The 22,391-nt window shown below is 39.4% G+C and overlaps 1 protein-coding gene across 1 annotated transcript; it reads right to left on the bottom strand.

The window, feature by feature from the left end:
* Nucleotides 1-13,844: 13,844 nt before the first annotated feature.
* LOC129770542 (abnormal spindle-like microcephaly-associated protein homolog) lies at nucleotides 13,845-16,065 on the bottom strand. The gene has a single exon (XM_055773441.1). The coding sequence runs from the start codon at nucleotides 15,850-15,852 to the stop codon at nucleotides 15,493-15,495; it is 360 nt and encodes a 119-aa protein (XP_055629416.1). The 5' UTR covers nucleotides 15,853-16,065; the 3' UTR covers nucleotides 13,845-15,492.
* Between the last annotated feature and the right edge of the window lie 6,326 nt (nucleotides 16,066-22,391).

The raw sequence follows: 22,391 nt of genomic DNA on the forward strand, positions 1-22,391 counted from the left end.
TGCGTGTGAAGGTAAACCCATGAAAAATCGTCAATTTTTGTCCATTTTCAATGCAAACGTTATACCCGACTGAAACACGAAGTAGAGCTGATTGGGCTTGGGATCAATGCGTCTAAGACTAAATACATGCTAGAAGGAGGGACTGATCGCAACAGCATTCTTGGTAGTAGTGTTGCGATCGACGGCGATGAGCTCGAGGTGGTAGAGGAATTTGTTTAACTTGGCCCGTTGATAACAACTGACAACGACAAAAACCGTGAAACTCGAAGACGCATAATCAATGAAAGTACGCCACAATTATCATGACGAAGTATTAAACTTTCCAACTCCCGGAAAGAAGTGCCCACACATCTCTAGTAGAGAGCATAGCTTGGAGAATCGTGAAGAAACAGGGACAATATTTCTCACTGCATCACCGATGGAATGAACAAAAAAAAACAAAACACATTGATGCTCACGAGAGACCTCTCAACAAATGGTGCGTGTTTAGATAGGCTTAGTTCGATCAGAAAGACATTCTATCAGATTAGCAAACGAAAAGGCAGTTTCACATGGTTATAATTCGAATGGAAATAATAACATGATGTATTTTTAATGTGTAAAACACGTGGTTCTAACTCTCACTAAATCCTTTATTAATACATTTCCTGCTATTTCCATAAGAACTGATCATTATTATATAAAATTGTTTACGAATACAGTTTTTGGTAAATATGTTTCCCAATTTCTGAAAAAAAACGTGTTCCTCGCATATACGAATACGGAAAAGTAAGTTTTCACTCATAAATTTTATTTTAAAAATGTTATTCCACCTGAAAAATTCATTATGATTTTAATTTCATAACAGAACACGAAGTTCAATGCCGTCAGCGCGAATTAAGTTCATAAACATTGAGAATAATGTTGCGATATCTTTTTTCACTTACTCCAAAAATTTACATCAATAATGACAGCTTTAGTGCTCTCGTGGCCGAGTGGTTAGCGTCATACTTAACATGCCGGGGGTTCGGGTTCAATTCCCGTTCTAGTCGGGGAAATTTTTCGTCAAAGAAATTTCCTCCGATTTGCACTGTGGTCACGCGTATTCTAGAGTTTGCCACTCAGAATGCATTCAAGGCGTGTTATTTGGCATAGAAATCTCAACTAAGCACTAACAAAAATGACGCAAGTAATACTACGTTGAGACGGCGAGTTCCTGAGTTCCTCTAGGAACGTGAGTGCCAATTAAGAAGAAGAAGAATGACAGCGTTACACAGACAGCAGATTTTATACCATAATATAAAAGCACATATGATTCAAAAACTATATGAGAATATTAAAATATGTAGTCAAGGACAAACTTCTAGAATTAGTTCTATAAGGGCAATGCCTCTTCATATCTTTTCGACAACACGACAAATTATTTTAAAGTCTGGCTGGGACAAAATTCCTCACTCAATATTATCACAGATTCAGGTCCCTGCAAAGTTCTTTCAGGGGGAAATAAATTACACTCGATGGACAGTATTTCCCATGAGAAAGAAAACATGTTCTGGGAGGATAGAACAAAACAAACTTATAAAATTAAATAAATGTATGTCTGCCTATAAAAATGATACTTTTATTTTCCTAACTTACGAACTTTCCGGACAACCCAATATGGATTATCCTGATTTCTTCCTGATTTATTTTCATTCTTCCTGATTTTAGAAAATTGTAGTTGGCAACCCTGCTCACGACGATATAATTATTACTTGTTTTCGATAAGTACAGTCAACCCTCCTATAACGCGGTTTCCATATAACGCGGTGATGATATTGCGACAGCCCTCCTATAACGCGGTACTCTTATAGCGCGGTTTCCGTTCAACCACGTCTTATCAGTTCTTTTCGTGCAACCAATGTATGATTTTAACTGAATATGTTTATATAAACATTCAAGATAATTTCTTAGTCGTTTACGACATCGGTTTCAGGCAAGCTTTGGCTTAGAGGATATGATTCGCAAGTCAAGATGTACTGCAAAATTTGCTGTCATTGCCAAACCTATCGAACTACTCGGTGAGTTCAAGGCAGATCTATGGAAAAAGTGCGCCCGTTTGGTTATTAACACATTGCGGACAGCTCACGAGATTTCTCGTGTTTCGCGTTCCGTTTGCTACGGATGGATCACGAAATAACCAGTGTTTTCTACACTTGAAGGTTAAATCTTTGGTTTCCCAAGAATCTAACAAGGCCTACCGATGCCTCGCCTTCGTCTCATCCACATCGACGGAAACGATCTCATTCGTGGAATCTGAACAAATGAAGCGTTCAAGTTTGCTCCAAAACGTGCGGTCCTTAATGTGTTAGGCTGGGTTAGACGAGCGGTAGAAAACAGTACGGCAGAAAGTGGAAGAGGGTTTATCTGAAATGTTAAAGAGAAAGGATGATCACAAGAGTTTGAATGAATTCTGCACTTTCTCATTATTTAAGTAGTATTCAGCTGCTACTAGTATTTTATTCGAAGATAAACGTTTGCAACATGAACTGTTGTAGAGTTCACAAATGTACACAAGCGTATTTTGTTTTGTATTCAAAAAATCGGTATACTTTTAAAATGGTTACAGAAATGCAGATTGAGTATGCGAAGCCACTTCTTTAACTTCAGCATCATCAATGTTTTTATCAGAGAAGAACACCCGAATTCAGTTTTGAAATTTCAACATTTAAATGAAAATTTTTAGCTTAGTTTTGACGTAGAACTACGTCTTTGATTCTATATAAGAGGGTCACTCTACGAAAAATGTAACGTTTTTTAAGAGTTATCAAATGCATACTACGCAGAATCTTTCTTACGATATATGTTATAATATATACCTTTTGACAGAAAATTTATCCAGCATTTTTTTCGCCTGAGACATCAACAATGGAAATAATTAAACAAGTGTATAATTTAACAAAAGAAGAGGTTCGCTGATTGGGCCGAAAAATCAATACACTTATCGAAATTTACTCACTAACTGGGCTGCAAAAGCATCATTGATACATCACTGCTTCACATCTCAGTTAACGTACGCCCTGTTATAGATAAGTCCAGTTGAAGATAGCCAGTTAGGGAATGACTTCTGTATATGACGGGGTGATGGACACCATAAGCGAGTGTCTTCCGGACTGCGGCAACATGGGCTATTGTACAGCGAAAAATGATATCAATACTAGGAGGATGGCAGCGATTATCATGCGAGGATCTATTGAGATCGGCATTACATCACATCACAAAAATGAAACGAAATGAAATATTAATCTTCATGACTCATATTCATAATTCTCAATGACTCAATTCCTTCTATGATAGATTGAGAAGTAGAACCAATACGACTTGATTGTGATAATCTGCAAACGAACATTATTCCACCGAAAAAGCTACTTTTCAGGGCTACTATTTAGAGTTTCAAAAGAATTTAACTAACATATTTCTGAACAATGAAAAGAATTACATTAAAAAAAAACAACTGTTCTGGACAATTAGAGTCCTACGTCAAACTTCCGTCCGTGCCCCTAGGCTCAGACCCATCTACTTTTTATTTTATTTTTTTATCATTTCCTTTTATGATCTCTTATTGGTCTCCATACTACGAATGTTGTGATTTGTACTCATTCTGATTTTTTTTATAGCGCGGTTTCCTTACAACACGGTAGATGGTTTCCATACAACGCGCTACGGATTAGCCTGGTTTGTATGCAAAATCCGAGTTTCTTATAGCGCGGTTTTCATATAACGCGGTACGCACTCACCGCGTTATAGGAGGGTTGACTGCAGTGTTGCTAATGGTCACCATCGTATGACTGTTCATGGAGACGTATGTGCTGTGTCATTAATGAACATCATAAAATGAACAGTCAAACAACCGTCGAACTAAAAATGTCATATGACATTTCGGCTTTTTTTCGTCCTATACATTATGGGCACCTTACACGATCAAACTGATTGACAATAAGTGTCTTCAATATCGTGACAGCTAGGCTTTCGACATCCGATCTAACCTCAATCAATATTTTGCCACCTTACACGGTCAATATCGCCCTCAACCCGAGACAACGAAAATATCCGCGATGGCTAGTGGTAACATTCGAGTTTGGGATCCAAACTATTCTCCATCAGATTAGAAGGCTAAAAGGCAATTTTCAATTGGTAAAATTTGAATGAAAATATATACTTGGTATTATTTAATTAGTTGAAGCGCGTAGTCCTAACTCTAACTTAACCTATATTCTATGAATTTTCAGATATTCCTACTAAAATTTATTATTATTATATAACGTCAGTTTCAGATACAATTTTTGTATGGGATTTTCTCACCACTTGCAGAAAAAAAGTGATTTGCATTCACATAGAATACTAATTTGATTTGGAAAAGTTAATTTTCATTCATAATTTACACTTTAAAACTCGTTTTTCCTTTTCAAAAACACATCATAATACTCGCTTCACAAATACAGACTGATCCTTTCAGTTTCAGGGATGCCAAATTATTTTAGATTGTGAAAATATATGCAAATTATATTATCTGCAAGCAAATGTTTTTATTCGATAAATAAGACTATGACAGTAGAACCCCGATTATCTGTATCTGTATCTATTTCTGTATTGATAAAACATAGTTTCTATGTTTAAAAATCATCCCGACTATTCACGGATAATCGGGATTCTACTGTAACTTGAATTAATACGTGATGTTTTTTCACCTGTGATTTTCCCAGATCTTCTCATTCTCCAAATTTGATAGCGGAGTGTGAAGAAACACACAACTTAGACTAAAGTGGGTGCCCCGCTCGCTAGCGCAAAGAATGACCGAGTTCAATGTTAAAAACATACCTAAGACGTTGTTAATTTTCATTCACTCTCTCACCATCACATTGTCAGTTACTTTGAGGTTTGGATTTGTATCGCGAAAGTACTGTATTTTGCTATTTTAGGTACAGTAATTTACATTTAATGCGACATTTTTCTAATTGGACAGACCTGTATGCGACACGTTTAGTTAGACATTTTTGTAAACATCGAGTTCAGGCCCAAATTATGGCCCCACATTGACATTCCCCGCCAGACGTCGACGCTGTACCACTCTCATCTTCAATGTCCAATTACAGGTCAAATCGCCTCCAGTGCGACACTGAGTGGTTCTCCGGCATGTCGCATTAAATGTAAATTACTATATCAGCTTTCCAAACCAAAAGCTTTCATTTATGATTCCTACAATTTCAGAAGTTTATAAATTTTAATTGCAATCGCAAAAAAGACTAACAAACATTAAATGTCCGCTTGCAAATCTGGCAACTCAGTCTGGAAGTCCGTGAGGTAAAACGTCAACATCATGCATCCATATGAAATGTCACGCTATTGATGCCCGAAAATCAGAAAATCCGGATTTCTGCGTTGTCGGCCATGTTCAGCTGTCATTATGCTCTCAAATGTCATCATATTGTCAATAAATTTGACCGTGTAAGGTCCGCTTTAGATATCCATCGCCCCGTAATTAAACAACAGTGTTCACGGGGAACGCTCACCACTGAAAACGTTCATTCAACACATTCGCACTTGATAGGGGAGAGTTCGACGGTTGCTTTGATATAGCAATCCGTCTGAATACCATCCATCGTGTATGGATGTGTGAGTGAGCAGGTGGATGTATATGTGCAGCTACACTTGAATGCAGAATAAAGGGAGAAAAAGAATGCACACCACTCAGATGTATGGCACGATTATCGCTATATCACTCTACCTACCGTCACCGCATATCTCCCTATCCCGCTGCTGTAAAAGTCCATCATCGACATCACGATATGTCAGATGGTGGTAAATTGGTAATTCCAGGTGTATGGCACGATTATCGCTATCTCACTCTACCTACCGTCATCGCATATCTCACTATCCCTCTGATGTAAAAGTTCATCATCGACATCACGATATGTCAGATGATGGTAAATTGGTAATTCGCGATGGTGTCGACGTCTGGTGGCGACTTCAAATTAGGGCCAAAATTTGTGTACCAAACTCGTTGGTGTAATCTCTATTAGATTAGAAGACACGAAGCCGGTTTTTAAATTTTAAAATTTGAATGAAAATTTTCATATCATGTTATTTAATTACTTTCATTCAACCATATGGCTATACAATTCCAAAATTGTTGCTGATTTTTTTTATTATAGTATAGAATTGTCTTCATAAACAATTTTCGTATGAGACTTTTTCACCACCTGCAAACAAAAATGTTTTTAATTCAATTAGAATACTAATTTGATATGGTAAAGCTTATTTTCATTCATAATTTTAATTTTGAAAACGTTCATTCCGACTGAAAATCAGCTATTCGTTGACGCTCCCCTAAACTAGTAAACGAAGCAAAACGCCGCCAACCCGGATCGCTGTTTTGAAGAAAACAAATACTTTTGATGTTTGAGATGTTGGCACCAAAAACATGGCGGGTGTCATACAGCTGGGTAATTCGCAATGGTGTCGACGTCTGGTGGCGACTTCAAATTAGGGCCATTATTTGGGTCCCAAACTCGTTAGTGTAATCTCTATCAGATAGAAAACACGAAACCGGTTTTTAAATTTTGAAATTTGAATGAAAATTTTCACATTATGTTATTTAATTACTTGAAACACGTATTTCTGACTTTCATTCAACCATATGGCTATAAAATTCCAACACTGTTGCTGAATTTTTTCATTATAATATAAAATTGTCTTCATAAACAATTTTTGTATGAGACTTTTTTACCACCTGCAAACAAAAATGTTTTTAAAATGTTTGAGTTAAATTTTTGTACTTCTGAACAGTTACAAAAACTCAATTTAAAAACAATTGTCCTCAAAGTCTTACGTTAAGTTTCCATCCGTGCCTCTAGGCACAGATCCTTCTACTTTTTCAATCATTTGATATATTAATAATATAGCAAATATTATTAACTTGTTAACTTGTGTTAATAACGCTAATAACTTGTTTCTCTATCCATTGCGTGATACAATAATCTAATAATACAGCAACATCATAGTTGAATTCAAAAATAATAGAAAAATATTCGATGACGAGCGACTGCGTCAAGTCCAAATGTTGAATGCTCCAAAAGAGAGATAATGCACACTGGAATGTTGAACTGAACATGAATCTAAAATATCTACTTAAAATTCCACAAACTTGAAGAAGCTCAGTCAATGTTCCAGGAAGTGCAATTTTGGCACTTTGCCCACGGATGTCGTTGCTAGTTGGCACAGCACTTTAATGCCAAGGTCAAACTTGTACCTATCCTCATTAGCCGACAGACGCAGAAATTTTCCTACGATGCCGCAGGTGTAGAGACACGTCAATCATGTGTACATTCTACCATGCCTAATAATGGCTCATCCATTCTCTGGTGATCAAATGCGTGAGAAAAAAATCGAACATAATTTAAAGCCGTCAGCGTCTACAATGCGCTCACGTTGCTTGTCGTTAGAGAAGAGATTCGTTTTTGTTTTCCCACACGTTTCACTCCGAAAGTAAACCGCGCCAAGCTGTCCGCCAGTGTCAATCGAGCGACAATACGTTGATTGGAAAACTACGCAATACCGCCGTGACTCGTATTGCTTGAGTCTCCGAGAAGCACATCTATTTGAAAGGATCAAGTGAAAACTTCCCGCAGGAAAGAGGGACCAGCAGCCGAGCGCGGAAAACGTCCTCATTACATCTTTCTTTCTCGCGGCTCGTAAAAATAGACGATCACTTCACGTTTTGGTTCGGTGCCGAGCGAAAACACATCCATCCCAAATGGTTGCGGTCCATGAGAGTGCCAAGAATGATTCTCGCGTTATTAGAATTGATAGGAAGCCGATTGAAAGCATTCCAGCGATTCGAGTTCTATTAATTGACACCCTTGGTGTGGTGGTTTTGGCATTTTCTAGCGTTCCTTCCGTGTGCATGCCTAAGCTGGTTGCTTCTCTGCTGGACGATGAAAATTTCCGAAAACAAATTAATAATTTCAAATTGAGCGCATCTCCTGAGACTGGCCGAAAATAACATTTGTTCGTGGGTCTCGCAGCTGTGATCAATATCCACGGAGGATCGCCAGTGGATGATGTGAATGAAATTCCAATCTTTGTCAATCTACGTCAGCTTCTAAACTACATGGAGCCTGGAACAAAGGAATGCTGTGAAGCATTTCAATGTCCCCAATCGGAAAAACCACAAAGGTTCTCTAAGTGCATTAGGCTAATAAAATTATCACAACGCCTCTGTATTTCACACATATTTTCCCGCCCTATGCCAATGACCGGTACCCGGCAGAAACCTTCAAAATTCGAACCGACGCATCGTTATTTTAACGATGGTGAAATGAGAAGGGAGCGCAGCTTCGTCACTCGACTGACACCAGCTGGCAGCGTTTACCCGGATGACAAGAAATAGTAACGGTGATGCTGATGATGATGCTGATGGTGTGGTAATGCACTTGCACTTGAACGGGTTTTTCGTTTGTCAAAAAAAAAATCACACCGAAAATATATTACGAGGAGCAACTTCATTTGCCATACTTTTATTGACCGCGTTGGAGGTTGGGAGACGAGCATGAGCCAGAACCAGCCGGATGTCCGGTGTGTGATTATTGCCCGCAATAAAAAAAGTATGTTTGTTCAGGAAAAATGTATTTCTGGTGCTTTTCCAGCAGTTTAAACATAAACATATCATCTCCATATAACATAGATGCGCACGTCGGAGAGTAAATATTTGGAATCGCCAATTTGAAAGATACCGAATATGGTTCATGTTATCTCAAATTGTTAAGTTGGTCTTCCAGTATGAAACTATTGCTGATATGATTTACGGTAAATATTTTGTTGAATGTAATAATTTTCCTCTTTTTTTACAATCGCAATTTTGATAGATCGAAATAGGAAAAAAGTACGCTCGTGTGCATTGCATCAAAATAGATTGAAAATTATTGAGATAAGACGATAGAAGCAAATGAGATGCCGAACAGATAATTGAGGGGCTCTGAAAGAAAGAGGTGCAATCAGTGTTGCCACCCGTACAGATTTATCTGGAATGGTAGATTTTTCCGTCATTTTTGGTACAGATTCTGTACGGTACAGAGTACAGATTTTCGTCAAAAAGTACAGATTGGTACAGATTTTTCCACGCGTGAAAATCGTTGCATTTGAACGAAGCATCATTGAGGTACATGACGACTTTTACGCCGAAATATCGCTCGATTCTGCTGATCATAAAAGCATTTACAATGCAATGTTACATGAAGAGCTTAAGGATTTCCATTTGATCTTTCTCACTAATATCTGCGAGCAATCATACGTTGTTTCAATGTCCAATGCTAATAAAGATCATTTGAAAAACGACAAGAATTTTTAGGTTAGAATAGCAACCTGGTTGTGCACCCGTGGCCGATTGGTTAGCGTCTCACATTATTATGCCGGGTGTTCGGGTTCGATCCCCGTGGCAATGTTAAATCCCAGAACTTTTCCAATTTTACAAGCATTATCGTTGTGTTAAAAGCGTTTCCAGGATTCTGCAATGGGAATGTGTGAGAAGTGGAGAATTAATTCCGTACCCTGGAGATAAAATTACTCCGTAAGTAAATCATAGTTTCAGGAAACGAGCATTGGCAGAGTTGGTGGACAAAAATCGGATGCCTAAAAAGAATCGACGGTTCGCTCGCATTTTCGGCGCTTCGATACCTTGTTTGTAACGTTCTCACTATGCCTCATTATTCGGGAACTGTCGAGGGAACTGTTTTCCTGGTTATAACCAGAACAAAAATAAGCTTCGAAGTAGGCTCAGCAACATTACGATGAACGCTATTTAAAGACCGAAGGGATTTGGTCAAACATCGTGGCGGCAGTTCGAAAATTTTAATAAATGGTAGTATGCAATTTAGATTCAGAAAAAAAACTATGTATAAGCATCATCAAACACACGAATGACTTGCAAATGTAAATGTAGTATTTGTAGTAAATAAATGAATATTTTTTTCATGCTAATACATTTTTTTTTCTCTACAACAAATATTTTCGATGGTACACATTTTTGGAAACAGATGAGAAAGATTTTTAACCCCTCTGGTACAGATTAAAATATGGCAACACTGGGTGCAAGTCACATATTCGATTTCCTCTCTCAAACACTTTCCTAGCTGTATTTGACAATTTGGACAGGTTAGGTTAGAACCTAATCTATCGGTTTTTATAGTAAACTCAAATTGGAACGTTTTTGCAGCAGAGTTCTTAACGAAAGAAATAGTTGATGAAGAGAGAATCGATCAAGTTACTTACACACCTTTCCTTCTGAGCTCCGTGATTCATAGTGTTCACGCGCATTACTTGCAACGTGTGATATTTTTGAGATACTTTCCTCCTCCCTTGGAAGATTTTCGAGGATTAAAAAATCAAAACTTTGAGAGCTTTGAGGCACTCCTAAATCATGTCCGATTGAGCTGAAACTATGCACAGGTATTTTTTTGGGCCAATAAACAAAATGTACATGGTCGGTTTTTTAAATTTGACATGACCATTTTCGCTGCCACCCTAATATAGTCGCCACTGAAGTCGCTTTTTACGCGGATTTTTTATACGCGGTTTTATTTTAAGCGACTTTTTTACGCGGTTTTTGGAATTTACGCGGTTTTTTTAACGCGGATTTCGGAATTTACGCTGTTTTTTTACGCGGATTTCGAAATTTAGTCGCTTTTTACGCGTTTTTTTATACGCGACTTTTTTTACGCGGTTTTTGGGATTTACGCGTTTTATTTTTACGCGGATGTCGGAATTTACCGGTATCAACCGCGAAAAAATTCAATATGTTAATTGATGTGACTTTTCACCAAATATCTTCGTATTTTATCACTGATTAGTAGCTGAGAAATAAAAGGAGATACAGAAAGATACAACCGGGTAGAAAACTACCCGGTTTATTTTTACGCGGCTTTTGGAATTTACGCGGTTTTTTTACGCGGAACATATCCCCCACGTAAAAAGCTACTCCAGTGTATATAGTTCACAAAAAAAAATAAAAAAATGTATATTTTTCATAATCTTGCATGTATCACTGCTTTTTCAACGAAAAATAACTCCGACCAATACACCCATGCCTAAATTAAATACGACCGCAATGGGTTGATTGTTTTGATCAATGAATCTGGAAAATGCCGACGAAAAAAGTGCTCATGTGCTTATCGTCCAATCCAACGAGCAATTTCTCTGAAACCAACATTTTCTTGGTGAAATGCATCGATTTGTCCTTTTTTTTCTCTCCGTGAGTAACGCTCAATTATTTGGCGAATCCTCAAGGATACGGTAAGAACAAGAGAGAGCTCCACGTAAATCGAAGCTTTCTGGCCGGGGTAAGCGGGAAATAGTTGGAAAAGCTTCGAATAAATCAGAATCGCTTATGCAAATAAAGCAATCTCCGAATTTAAATGTTTCCCGAGACACAATTCGTCAAGTTTTGGTAAAAAGGTATTACATAAAGAGGGTGAAAAAGCGGAAAGCTACTAATCTTAAACCATATCACATCGAAAGACGTCTAAATTTTTGCCAAAGCTCACATAAACCGACAGTGGGACATGATATGTTTTGAATGTTTTGAAAAGAATACATGTAGCCATATACCATATCGAAAAGTTCTTCAATTTTTGCTAACTTTCCTAGGTTATTTTCAGCAAAGAAAAAAAAATCAATTTGAATGGTCCTGTTTTTTTTAGATGGTCAAAGTTTTGTTTCTTTCATAGCTTCTTTACAATAATCGCATCAATTCTGAAAGGATGTTATTGATTCAAATTTAACAAGAAATCCAACGCATTTATATCGATGCTGCTGTTAATACTATTTACAAAATCTACATGTGTTATCACTGTTTTTTTAAGAACTTTATCCGTGTAGTATATCCGGCATTTTGTAGTGTTGGTCGTCCCACATCCTCAAAAGATGTAACCCTCGGTTGAGACAACGATACCTCATATCCATATCCCCAACCTGACCCGTCCCACAAAAATGTTGCCCTTTTAACCTCGAGTAAACCGCGAGTATTCGGTCGAATCCTACTAAACATAGAAATTAGTTGAAACTTTGTATAAACAAACCTTGAATTAGCGGCTCCGCAAAGCTTATGCGATTGAGCCTTACAAATAAATGAACTGGATAAAAAAAAATCCTCAAAAGATGGGTTTAGCCAACCAATTTTAATTTATTTTGAACAAACGTCTACGCCGTTGCCACTCGTGGGCATTCGCTGTATTTGTGTACAATCGTCTCTACCGCTGCACTACAGTATAGACAATTGGCCCCGTCTGTGCGTTGCATAATGTTCATCAACCTTCTGTGTTCCACTTTCTCGTTCTCAAATAAAGGGTGTGTCACATCAAATTGCATCACGGAAAAAACGCTGTAGAAATTTAATTTTTAGGAATTATATCTTCAGCTTTGGTTTTATAATCAGTTAAGAGTGTATAGATCACGTTGGCCATGCTTCACTGTCAATTTTTCGTAAATTTGGAAAAATGTCGTCGAACGAAAAGAGCGTCGTGAATTAGTCTTGTACACTCATTTCGAGAATCCGGAGTTGTCACATCGGGACATCGGTAAGATGCTGGGAATCGTCCAATCCACGGTCAGCAGAGAACCTAACCATCGACCGGAAGGTGAAGAACGGCAAAAATGGATGCTCCGTCAGTGAAAAAGATCACAAGCGCTTAGTTAAGCAGTTTAGACGTGATCCGAGAAGTTCGGTCCGGGATGTCGCCAATAAGCTGAATTTGTTCATTCGTCCAGCGGACCAAGCAGCGGGAGGGCCTGCGTACATACAAGGTTCAGAAGGCTCCTAACCGCGACGAAAGGCAAAACATGGTGGGGAAGACGCGAGCCCGGAAGCTGTACACCGAAATGCTGACGAAGCCGCATTGCCTGGTAATGGACGACGAAACCTACGTCAAAGCGGACTTTCGTCAGCTGCCGGGCCTGTTGTTCTTCTCCGCAGAGGACAAATTCAGCGTTCCGGAGGAGATTCACAAGCAGAAACTATCCAAGTTTGCCAAAAAGTACATGGTGTGGCAAGCGATCTGCTCTTGCGGAAAGCGGAGCGCCCCCTTCGTGATGACCGGCACGGTAAACGGGCAGGTTTACCTTAAGGAGTGCCTACAGAAGCGCTTACTACCACTATTGAAGCAGCACGAGGGCCCGACCATCTTCTGGCTGGATCTCGCTTCGTGCCACTATTCAAAGGACGTGTTGGAGTGGTACTAAGCCAACGGGGTCACCTTCGTGCCAAAGGAAATGAACCCGCCCAACGCGCCGGAGCTTCGCCCAATAGAGAAATATTGGGCGATTATGAAGCAGGCCCTCCGGAAGAACCCAAAAGTTGTCAAATCGGAGGCGGACTTCAAGAGAAAATGGATTTCTGTTCAAAAAAAAACTACAACCTGACGTTGTACAGAACCTTATGGACGGGGTAAAGAGGAAGGTGCGAGCATACGGGCTTGGGCTCGAAGTATGAATAAGAAGAAAATGCCAAAAGTTGTTTAATAGTTTTTATTTTACTGTCTAAAATTTTCAAAAGGATCGGTCTACTGGGCGAATTTCTACAGCGTTTTTTCCGTGATGCAATTTGATGTGACACACCCTTTAGGTACAACAGGCTTCGTTGACTCGATGATAGTCCTGTCGATGATATATTTATCCACACTCTCCGCCAATTTGTTGGCGGAGTCTGTCCTGATGGTTTCAACGTGTACTGGCGTGATTAACGGAAGGAGTAACAGTATTTTTCAACCAGGAACTTCGGTGGAGGCTCGTGGTTTGGTTTAGGCGGGATTCTGTGCAACCTTGAAAAACTCAAGATAGTTTTCGCACCCTTTTACGGGTAGTGGCAACTATATTGCCACGAACGATTTTATTGCTTTCTCTTCTTTAACAATAAATTATCATTTCTAGCCTTATGTGGTAACTGGTTCTGATATCTAGCAACATGCCTGATTTTTTAAGCTCGGAAAAATTAAAGAAAACTATTAATTTTGGAGCCATTTTGATGTTAACAACTCCCAATTTTGCGTATTGGAAAGTTTTTTTTTGTGTATTTTAGCATGTAAACATGCCGTTGTATTGTAGTTTGCGTTGTTTACATGCCTAGTTCTCATGGCTCGTTGAAGGGTTAAATTCTGTATGCTAAAAGGGATCACGGTGAAACGCTTCTCAAAGACCAGAACTTTGATATTCGGAGGAACTTCTCCTATTTCGATCATGCAAACAGGACACTTTCTTCTTTTCGATTAAATTGAGTGCTACTAAAGCAGAAGATGCTATGAAAAACGCCAAGTAATCTAGGATTTGATGCAAGTTTGAATCGATCTACATTTTCAACCAATATGAAACAGAAATTGAGACGCATTTCCCTGTTCTGAAGACAACCTGAACACACTCATCACATCAAGCCACAGTTGGAATGGAATTGAAATAATTCTGAAGGGTTTCGTGATGTGCAACATAAAACGCCAATAGTTATAGTATTTAAAGCTACATTTTATTGAAATTTGTAAAAATTATTTGTATAAAGATATCATTCCTATCATCGTATATGTTTTAGCAAAAGCTACTTCTGAATCACTAGCGTTTATTTGTATTTTTTTGTAAATACCTTTTTTCAAATCAGTTATCACACACAAGGAAAGAAAAGTGGAAAACTCACAACTATCTCTACTAGCTACAACTATCCATCTATATCATGGAACAAAATAATAACAATAACCAAAACATAAAGAACATAAAAGCGAATGCTTTCACTGGTAAAATATGGGTGCGGCACCTTCCATCCACTGTATGTATTGTGTTCCGAGGGAAAAAAACAGTGCGATCTCCAAACGAGGCAGTATCCATTTCCCAAGCCCTAAATATAGACTAGAATGGTGTGTTTTCTCCCATTCAGAAAAGCAGACATAGATGAAATAATACTTATTCGAAAAAAACATATCGATACAGTGGGGCGCACTGAACATTTCAACGAAGATAAAATGTTTGTACTACCCTACACATTTACACGACGAGCACTGTTGATCTCTGCCAGAATATGTGATCAGCAGTGAGTCGGTCATGTCTACGCGGGGGTGGGAGGTAAATAAAAGCGGATCCAAAAACCTGACTGGAAGCACTTGTTTTTCCTTATTCTTCTATTCTTACATCATCCCAATAGCAGCTGGGGGTACGGTTGCACTTTTTTGTGTCAGATCACTCTCTGATACGATCGCTTTCACAAACTCCTTGACCTTTTATGTACAATTTGTTGTGGCCTTTTGAATCTTGTTTCCAACAATGGCAACGCGCAAGAGTTCGCTGCCGCACCTTATAGGTTGATCATATGTGTGACACAGTTTCAAGACCTATTGCTACATATACACAATATCATTTCATGTATACTATTTCTTCACACTATCTTAACTAGGTAATAAAAATATGCATCTATCGACTATTAGAACATTGTTGGATTGTTCGCGTCGATCACTTTTCCTTTTTGTTTGTTTTTAACTCCTTCCGCGTTTTGAACCCACGAAAACCGGCTTGAATCTTGGTGGCCGCTTCGGTGGCCATCTTCTGCCGTTTACGCACCAGAAATCCTCTAATTCCCGCCTGAATTTTTGTAGCCGAGTTGTCCTCCAGACTCGCTGAATGTTTCTTGCCCGCCTTTGGCGATCGCTGTTGGCCAGCCACAGAGGAGCCACCAACACCGCTCGTGCCACTGGTGGATTTATTCTGCCTCATCTGCTTGCGCACCCGATAGCCGCGGAAGCCAGCCTGAATTTTGGTCGCAGCATCGTCCTCCGAATGGGACGAGTTGGGCGAACTCGGTTGGATATGCATTTCGTTCACTACAGGCTTCAGAGTGTCCACAAGAGTGTCCAACGCGTAACGCTGATCGTTTTTCAGCTTGAAGATGATTGCTAACTCTTAGGCTTATTTTCAAACAGACAGATGGCTCACACAAGCGCGCTCGGATTTTATCGTTCTTCTTTTGGAATTAAAATTTTATGTTCAAACGCTTCGTGCGACGGATGCACACTGAATGAGATTTGAGAGCTGACGAGTGGTTAAGCCGTGAAAAGTTTGAACCAAGTTGAATGAGAATGAGAGACAAATACCCGCTCTTTGGGTTTAACCGCGAGTAATAGCATGGGGCATAGCGCGGATGAGAAGCTTGGAGACATCCACATCCCCAAAAAAAAATTGTTTAAATCTTGAATAGAATAATTTCATCCTTTTCAAGGATACTGTCGTTTATCTATAAATGAGCAAACGACGTTCGAATCGAATTATTCCATATTATGATGGTCTGTTCTTATCTATGAACTGATCGTACCAAACAATGCTTTCTCTCATGTCTTCACTGTAAGCGCTCTTCTAAGCATCGGCGCCAACTTTGTTTCCTCTCGTCTTCATTGAATCTGGAGAGATGTTGAACGCACACGCAATCTGTTTTCAAATAACGGGAGTAAAATCGTACACTGTTTGAGAATAATAATGCGGCCAACTGCATACCACTTAAACTTACTATTCTCACTAAACCCGTACGTACGACTTGTACGACCGTCTGAGTTGAAAGTGAGTCAGCAAACTCTGTTTATTTTCCAGTGACACATACAGGCCGGCCCTGTGTCCAGCGTTGGACCAATGAAGCAATTGCAAGCAAACAAAAGATGACCCACACCTTGTATCTTCTGCCGAGACCGTATGCAACGTGTATTCTTGGGTTGGGTGGGAGGTGGAGACATTTTTATCACATGTTAAAATCCAATTTCAACAGAGTATTGATTTGGATGTTCACAGGATCGCAATATTAACCAGAGCTAGGGTACAAATAGTTTCGATACAGACCGGAGATTTCAACGACTCTTGCTACAATCTGACAAAACTCGTATCTGGCTGGATTGACCACCCTTTGAGCACAGCCTGTGGTTTGCGCATCACCCCACATTAACATAAATTCATTGATTTAACAAAAAAGCCTGACACTCGTTACACGATATAGCTGTTCAATGCATCGCCGGTTACTTTCGCATCGGCGAATCAAGAGATATCAAATCATTCGGAGCGTGGCCATCTACTATTTTCGTGGGAATTCAGCATAACATTGTGCGCGTTTATAAAAGCGTAGACAAAACAGGTGTTTTTCCCCCGTGAGGAACGAATGCATTTCAATGGATCATAGACCTCGTTGGATGGTGTTTTTTTGTTTTTTTCGTTTTCATGGTACCCGCACAGATATGGAGGTATATAGCACCTCTTAGTTAATTATGTGGAAATATTGAGATAACGCCGAACAGAATGATGGACGGCATGCTGCGGAGAGGTAAAATGTGCCACAAAGTCTCTTTTGAGGCTAGGAACATTTCGGAAATTTGTTTTTGTTTGTTCTATTTCGGTCGTAAATTACTTATCATCCTTGGATGGACAGTTATAAAGTTGTAAACTTTAGTTACATTTCCGTTGCCACATGGGTAAACATTTCTGGTTGGTTTTATCAAACATAATCAACAGCAAGAATTTATCTCAATGATAAGACAAGCAGAACTTCAATGAGATGAGTTTCATTCAATTACCGTTTTCCTCGTATTTGAAAACATTCAAAGGATCGCCGTTTTCATACAAAATCGAAATTCGATTGCTGATTGATGGTTTCGAGGATAACTATTATACCTTCCGCACATCTACGACAATGATAATTTCCATTTTTTTTATCAAATTTCGATGAATAACGGAATATATCATCGGCACTATTGTTTTTAGAGGAGTTCGTTCGGTTTCCAAAAGATAACTCTCCGCCGTCGCGATTGAAGTTTGATACAGAATACGTGCGATGAATAACGTGTTCAATAAGTTCGAATACAAATTTTCATCGTTGTGTAGGTGCGCACCATGTGCATTATGTGCATTGGTTTCAGCTTCAGCCTCATATATAGGCTAACCGACACACACGGTGTCGACTTGCTGTCATTTGTTGTTTGTTTACCGCGCACGATGAAGGAGTACCGCGACGTCGTAGTAAAGTTGTTTGCGATAGGTGAGCGGCGGTTGAAATTCCACGGGGTGAAGTGGAATTTTATCTATACCATCATTCGTCGGTACCGGGAGACGGGCAAGATCCGGGCGGCCGCGTTCGGCGAGGATGCCAACAGTCATCAAGGTGGAGAGGGAGCCTGAAATGAACCGCTCGCTCCGGAAGACCGCAACTGAGCTGGATGTGTCGATCGGGAGTGCCCACATCATCATGACGAAGGAGCTGTGATACAAGCCGTGCAAGAAACGCAAGCTTCACGGGGTAACGAAAGCTACAACGAAGAAGAGGTTGGACAGATCCAAACTGATACTTTCGCAGCACGCAGATCAGGAGTTCGTGTTTTCTGATGAGATATTCTTTGTCTTGCAACAGTCGCACAATGGCCTGAATGATCGACTGTGGGCGCCGACCTTGGCCAGCATCCATCCGTCCCACATAAACATCCCGCGGTTCCAGAGCGCCGCGTCGGTGATGGTTTGGAGGGCCGTATTGTACCTGTCGTTGTAAGTGCATGAGATGCACAAAACTAGTGCGTCTTGTATCGAATATTGAATAAAAAAATATAAAAAAGGGAAATACCTGAGCGTGGATGAGCGTGATGGTCCCCCGCTTCATGCCACACTCAGAACGCCGAGACGACGCTATCCCCATGCGCGAAGCACCGACACCCGCCACTAGGTGGCACTATTTTTATGGGCGAATGGCGATAGGTACCGTGTACCTAAGTACGGGCTTAGGGGGTATTCACGAGATCTAAGGTGAATGCCGTGCTCCCGTGGCCGAGTGGTCAGCGTCCTACATTATCATGCCAGGGTTTCGGGAATCGAATTATCGAAATAATCGCGAGACAAAGGAATCTGGTTTCGAAGAAAGGGGAGTTAGGGAGTTTTGTGTGCGCCACGTGGGAAGCTTCCCCTGGTTGTAGGGTCCTATAGAGTTTACATTGAATATGAATAACCTTCACTTTTGAGTTGAATATACCTGATGATCTTGATTGGTGGAATCGAGAGAGCACGTGCATAAAAATTTTTATTGAGTGCCACCAAGCGGCGACTAGTGACAACTCATTCATATATATGAGAAGCCTGAAATTGAGTGACAAGCTATCGGATAATCGGAGTTCTAATGTACATGAATCAGTGTTCTGGAGAGAGCTCAAAATCTAGATTCTGGTAAATGTAATATTGAAAAAAAAAAAATTCTAGTGCGTAATGGCCTAGAATGATGACCGTGGCTAGGAGGCCCGGCATTCCCAATTTCTTGAAACTTCCTGTATGTATTCCTCTTTCACCTCTCTTCACACTTTCTATCTTTTTTTCAAATTTCCAATTTAATTAGTTCGGGCGCGAAATTCTTACTACCTTAATAGGTTGAAGCCGTTTCCCGGCACTGCCTTTTTCTTATCGAGCTTTCTGTTTTTTTGTATGTGTGGAGGAAGCAATGTTTTTTCCTCTGCCTATTTAGTTGGTAACCCCGTTAATTGACGATAGGTCAACTGGACAGTGAAGCGCGGTGGGTGTTGTTTACCCAAGACTCAAACTGTTTGTGAGTGGGACAATATTATCCAGCAACCGGCGGCAAGGAATGAATTTATTTGTATATATAGGGTAAGTTGGGGGGATTTGGACATGCGGGGTGATTTGGACCACTCCTTTATCTCAAAAAATACGGCTCAACTTTATTTTTTTTATAATGTCATCTCCTTCGATTGTTGAACCGTATGAACCTAACGTAAAAAAACTTTGGTAAAATTTAACGGGTGGAGGGAAACGGTAGTATGAACACAGCAAGCACCTTGATCAAGGATGGAAAACAAGGGAGCATGATGTGATTTACGATTAATCGCAAACTGCACAGATCGCAATCTGTGCAAACTGCGACTAACTATTAATCCTCACCCATCATAACCAAATGATTTTCCCTTGGTAACTCTGAGTTGACCAAAGCATTGCTAGACTGAAACTAGTTCGAATAATTGAGTTACTCTCCTTCCTCGTTTTGTTTTCAACTCCTAACAAGACTTTGCTCCATGGGAATGAGTGTCTCTATGACGTACGATTCTCGTTCTCTCGTCCGGGCGTTCAATTTTTCTTTCCGAGCGCGTTTACTTCGATGAAACTGGGTAAAATAAAAAATGCGCTACAGCAGATAGGACGACTTTAATGTTTCATGTTTCACAGAGGATTTCTCAGATGGTGTTTAAATTAATCAAGAGACTACAAACAATAATCCCCCTCAAATCACTAATTTTATGAGTTAATGTAAATGCGTTATTGGCCAAGGCTATTACGACATCGAACACGTGGTCTTGCGAGATATATTTTTCCGCCTGCCCAAATACAGACCTCTTTTTTCGGGGCCGAGTAAACTGGTGTCTAGAAATGACCTTGATTACCTTGAATTAATCAAAAAACATAAATTAGCGCAAATATGTCAACATGTGTTTTTTTGTTTAAGCACGTAAATATTTGCTCATAATTTTTTTGGATTGTGGCACTCTACATAATTTGTATGCAGATAGACTATCCACAGTTTGTGGGGGGATGGAATACTCATACAACTCAAATGGATAATGATTATCTGCTATCACAAAGCTGAGAAATTTTTTGACGTTTTGTTTTACTATTGATTCATTCAAAAAAAAAGCTTTATTTTTAAATGTTTTCTTATCCTGAGACTGGCTCACCATATTGCACTGCTACTAAAACCGTAGGCTAACTTCAAGGATATTTTTTATTCATTTTCGGCGAATAATCAATAGAGTGCCGTGTTATGAAACATCAGAATAATAGCAAAAACAATATTACGATCATAAGGTGTAGGACAGGTTATTCCAGACGACATTGGAATATATTCCATCTGACCATCTTTAGAAAGGTTAATGACCTTCAAAGGATATATTTATCTTGGGCACATTGAATTGATGTTCATGACTTCCAGTCGGACGTTTATTCGCTCTGATAGTAATTGTGTGGTCCTCACAAAGCATATATTCCAATGCCGTCAGTTCACTGAAATTATTCGCATACCGTTTGATGATAAGGTAGGATGTTGATAATCATTTGCTGCGATACCTATTGTTCCAACAGTATTCATTCGACAATATGAAGACTGAATACCTAAAATTAACCAGATTCAACCATGCAAATCTGCGGTCAAAGCAGTATGTGCACTTGAGAGATGCAACAAGTTTGAAGGGATATAAAAAAACATTAGTCGTTCGATAAATCTACTGTCACATATGTCGGAAGTCCACGATACATGAATATCATACGTCCATACTATTTCATTACATTTATTCGCAACGAAGAACGTAACCACACAGAATTGAATTAACCAAATATATGATCCGTTTTATCCACAAAATAAAAAAGGGTCTGAAATTCAATCGAATTTGAAAGGTGTTTCGTGAAGTCACTAATTGAATTACTATTGGTAAAATTATTTGGAGAGAAATGTGAATGTTCAGAATTATTGGAATCTAAAACCGATTTTGGGCGGGATGAGATTCGCCCAAATCTGCTGGTAATAAAATTAATCAATTGCATCCATTACCCGTCTGCAGTTTATCGGGCGGGAGACGACAGCAAAATAAAATCGACACGAGACTGAGTCAGCCACTCACTGCGGTCTGTGCAATAGAGAACTAAAAATCCCTCGATGAGTGTCGTAAGATTTCAGTTGATCGTCTCTTGTTACACTTTCCGATCAAGAACTCATCATCCGCTCTATGGAATGGGATTAATCGTTTGTGGCTTGCACTCACGATAAAACTTGAGTAGTAGAAGTAATGCTTCGAGAGTGCAAGCAGTGGGGATTCCGCTCTCATATTGCTTTTTTGAGATCTTGGTAGCTCACCGTTCCAAGTATTCTCTCTGTGTACATATGAAGAATAAAAGAGCCTCGCCTGCTGGGGGTGATTTAAAAACATCCGACTAGAGGGATATACTTATTCATTGATCGTTGAATGTGATTTTTTACCATCCCTGACCTTGATTGTCAAAAAAAAGTGAGTTTTCCGATCGTAGTTTTATGATTTTTCCCGCTGATTAAACAAACTATTCGTGTATTGTACAGTAAAGTTCTGTTCGTCTACAGAAGAGGAACAATTTGATGCAGCGAAACTGTAAGTTTGATAACAATAAATAACATTGTTTGCATTCAGAATTCGAAATGGTCTCAATGCAATTTTTCTGGTCGGGACTCTGGCCAAGACACCTGGTATCGATCCCAGAACACTGTTTCTGATTGTAATGACATCCCAAAATAATTTACAAAAACATAAGTATGTTTTTCTCGATGAAACACACACAGGACCAAATCACCCCGCATCAAATTTCAATGT

Source organism: Toxorhynchites rutilus, chromosome 1, assembly GCF_029784135.1.
Source record: "Toxorhynchites rutilus septentrionalis strain SRP chromosome 1, ASM2978413v1, whole genome shotgun sequence".
In the NCBI taxonomy this organism is placed as follows: domain Eukaryota; kingdom Metazoa; phylum Arthropoda; class Insecta; order Diptera; family Culicidae; genus Toxorhynchites; species Toxorhynchites rutilus.

Bases quoted from the DNA above. Each gene is read 5' to 3' on its own strand.
- LOC129770542 (XM_055773441.1), bottom strand. From the start codon at position 15,852: ATGCATATCCAACCGAGTTCGCCCAACTCGTCCCATTCGGAGGACGAT.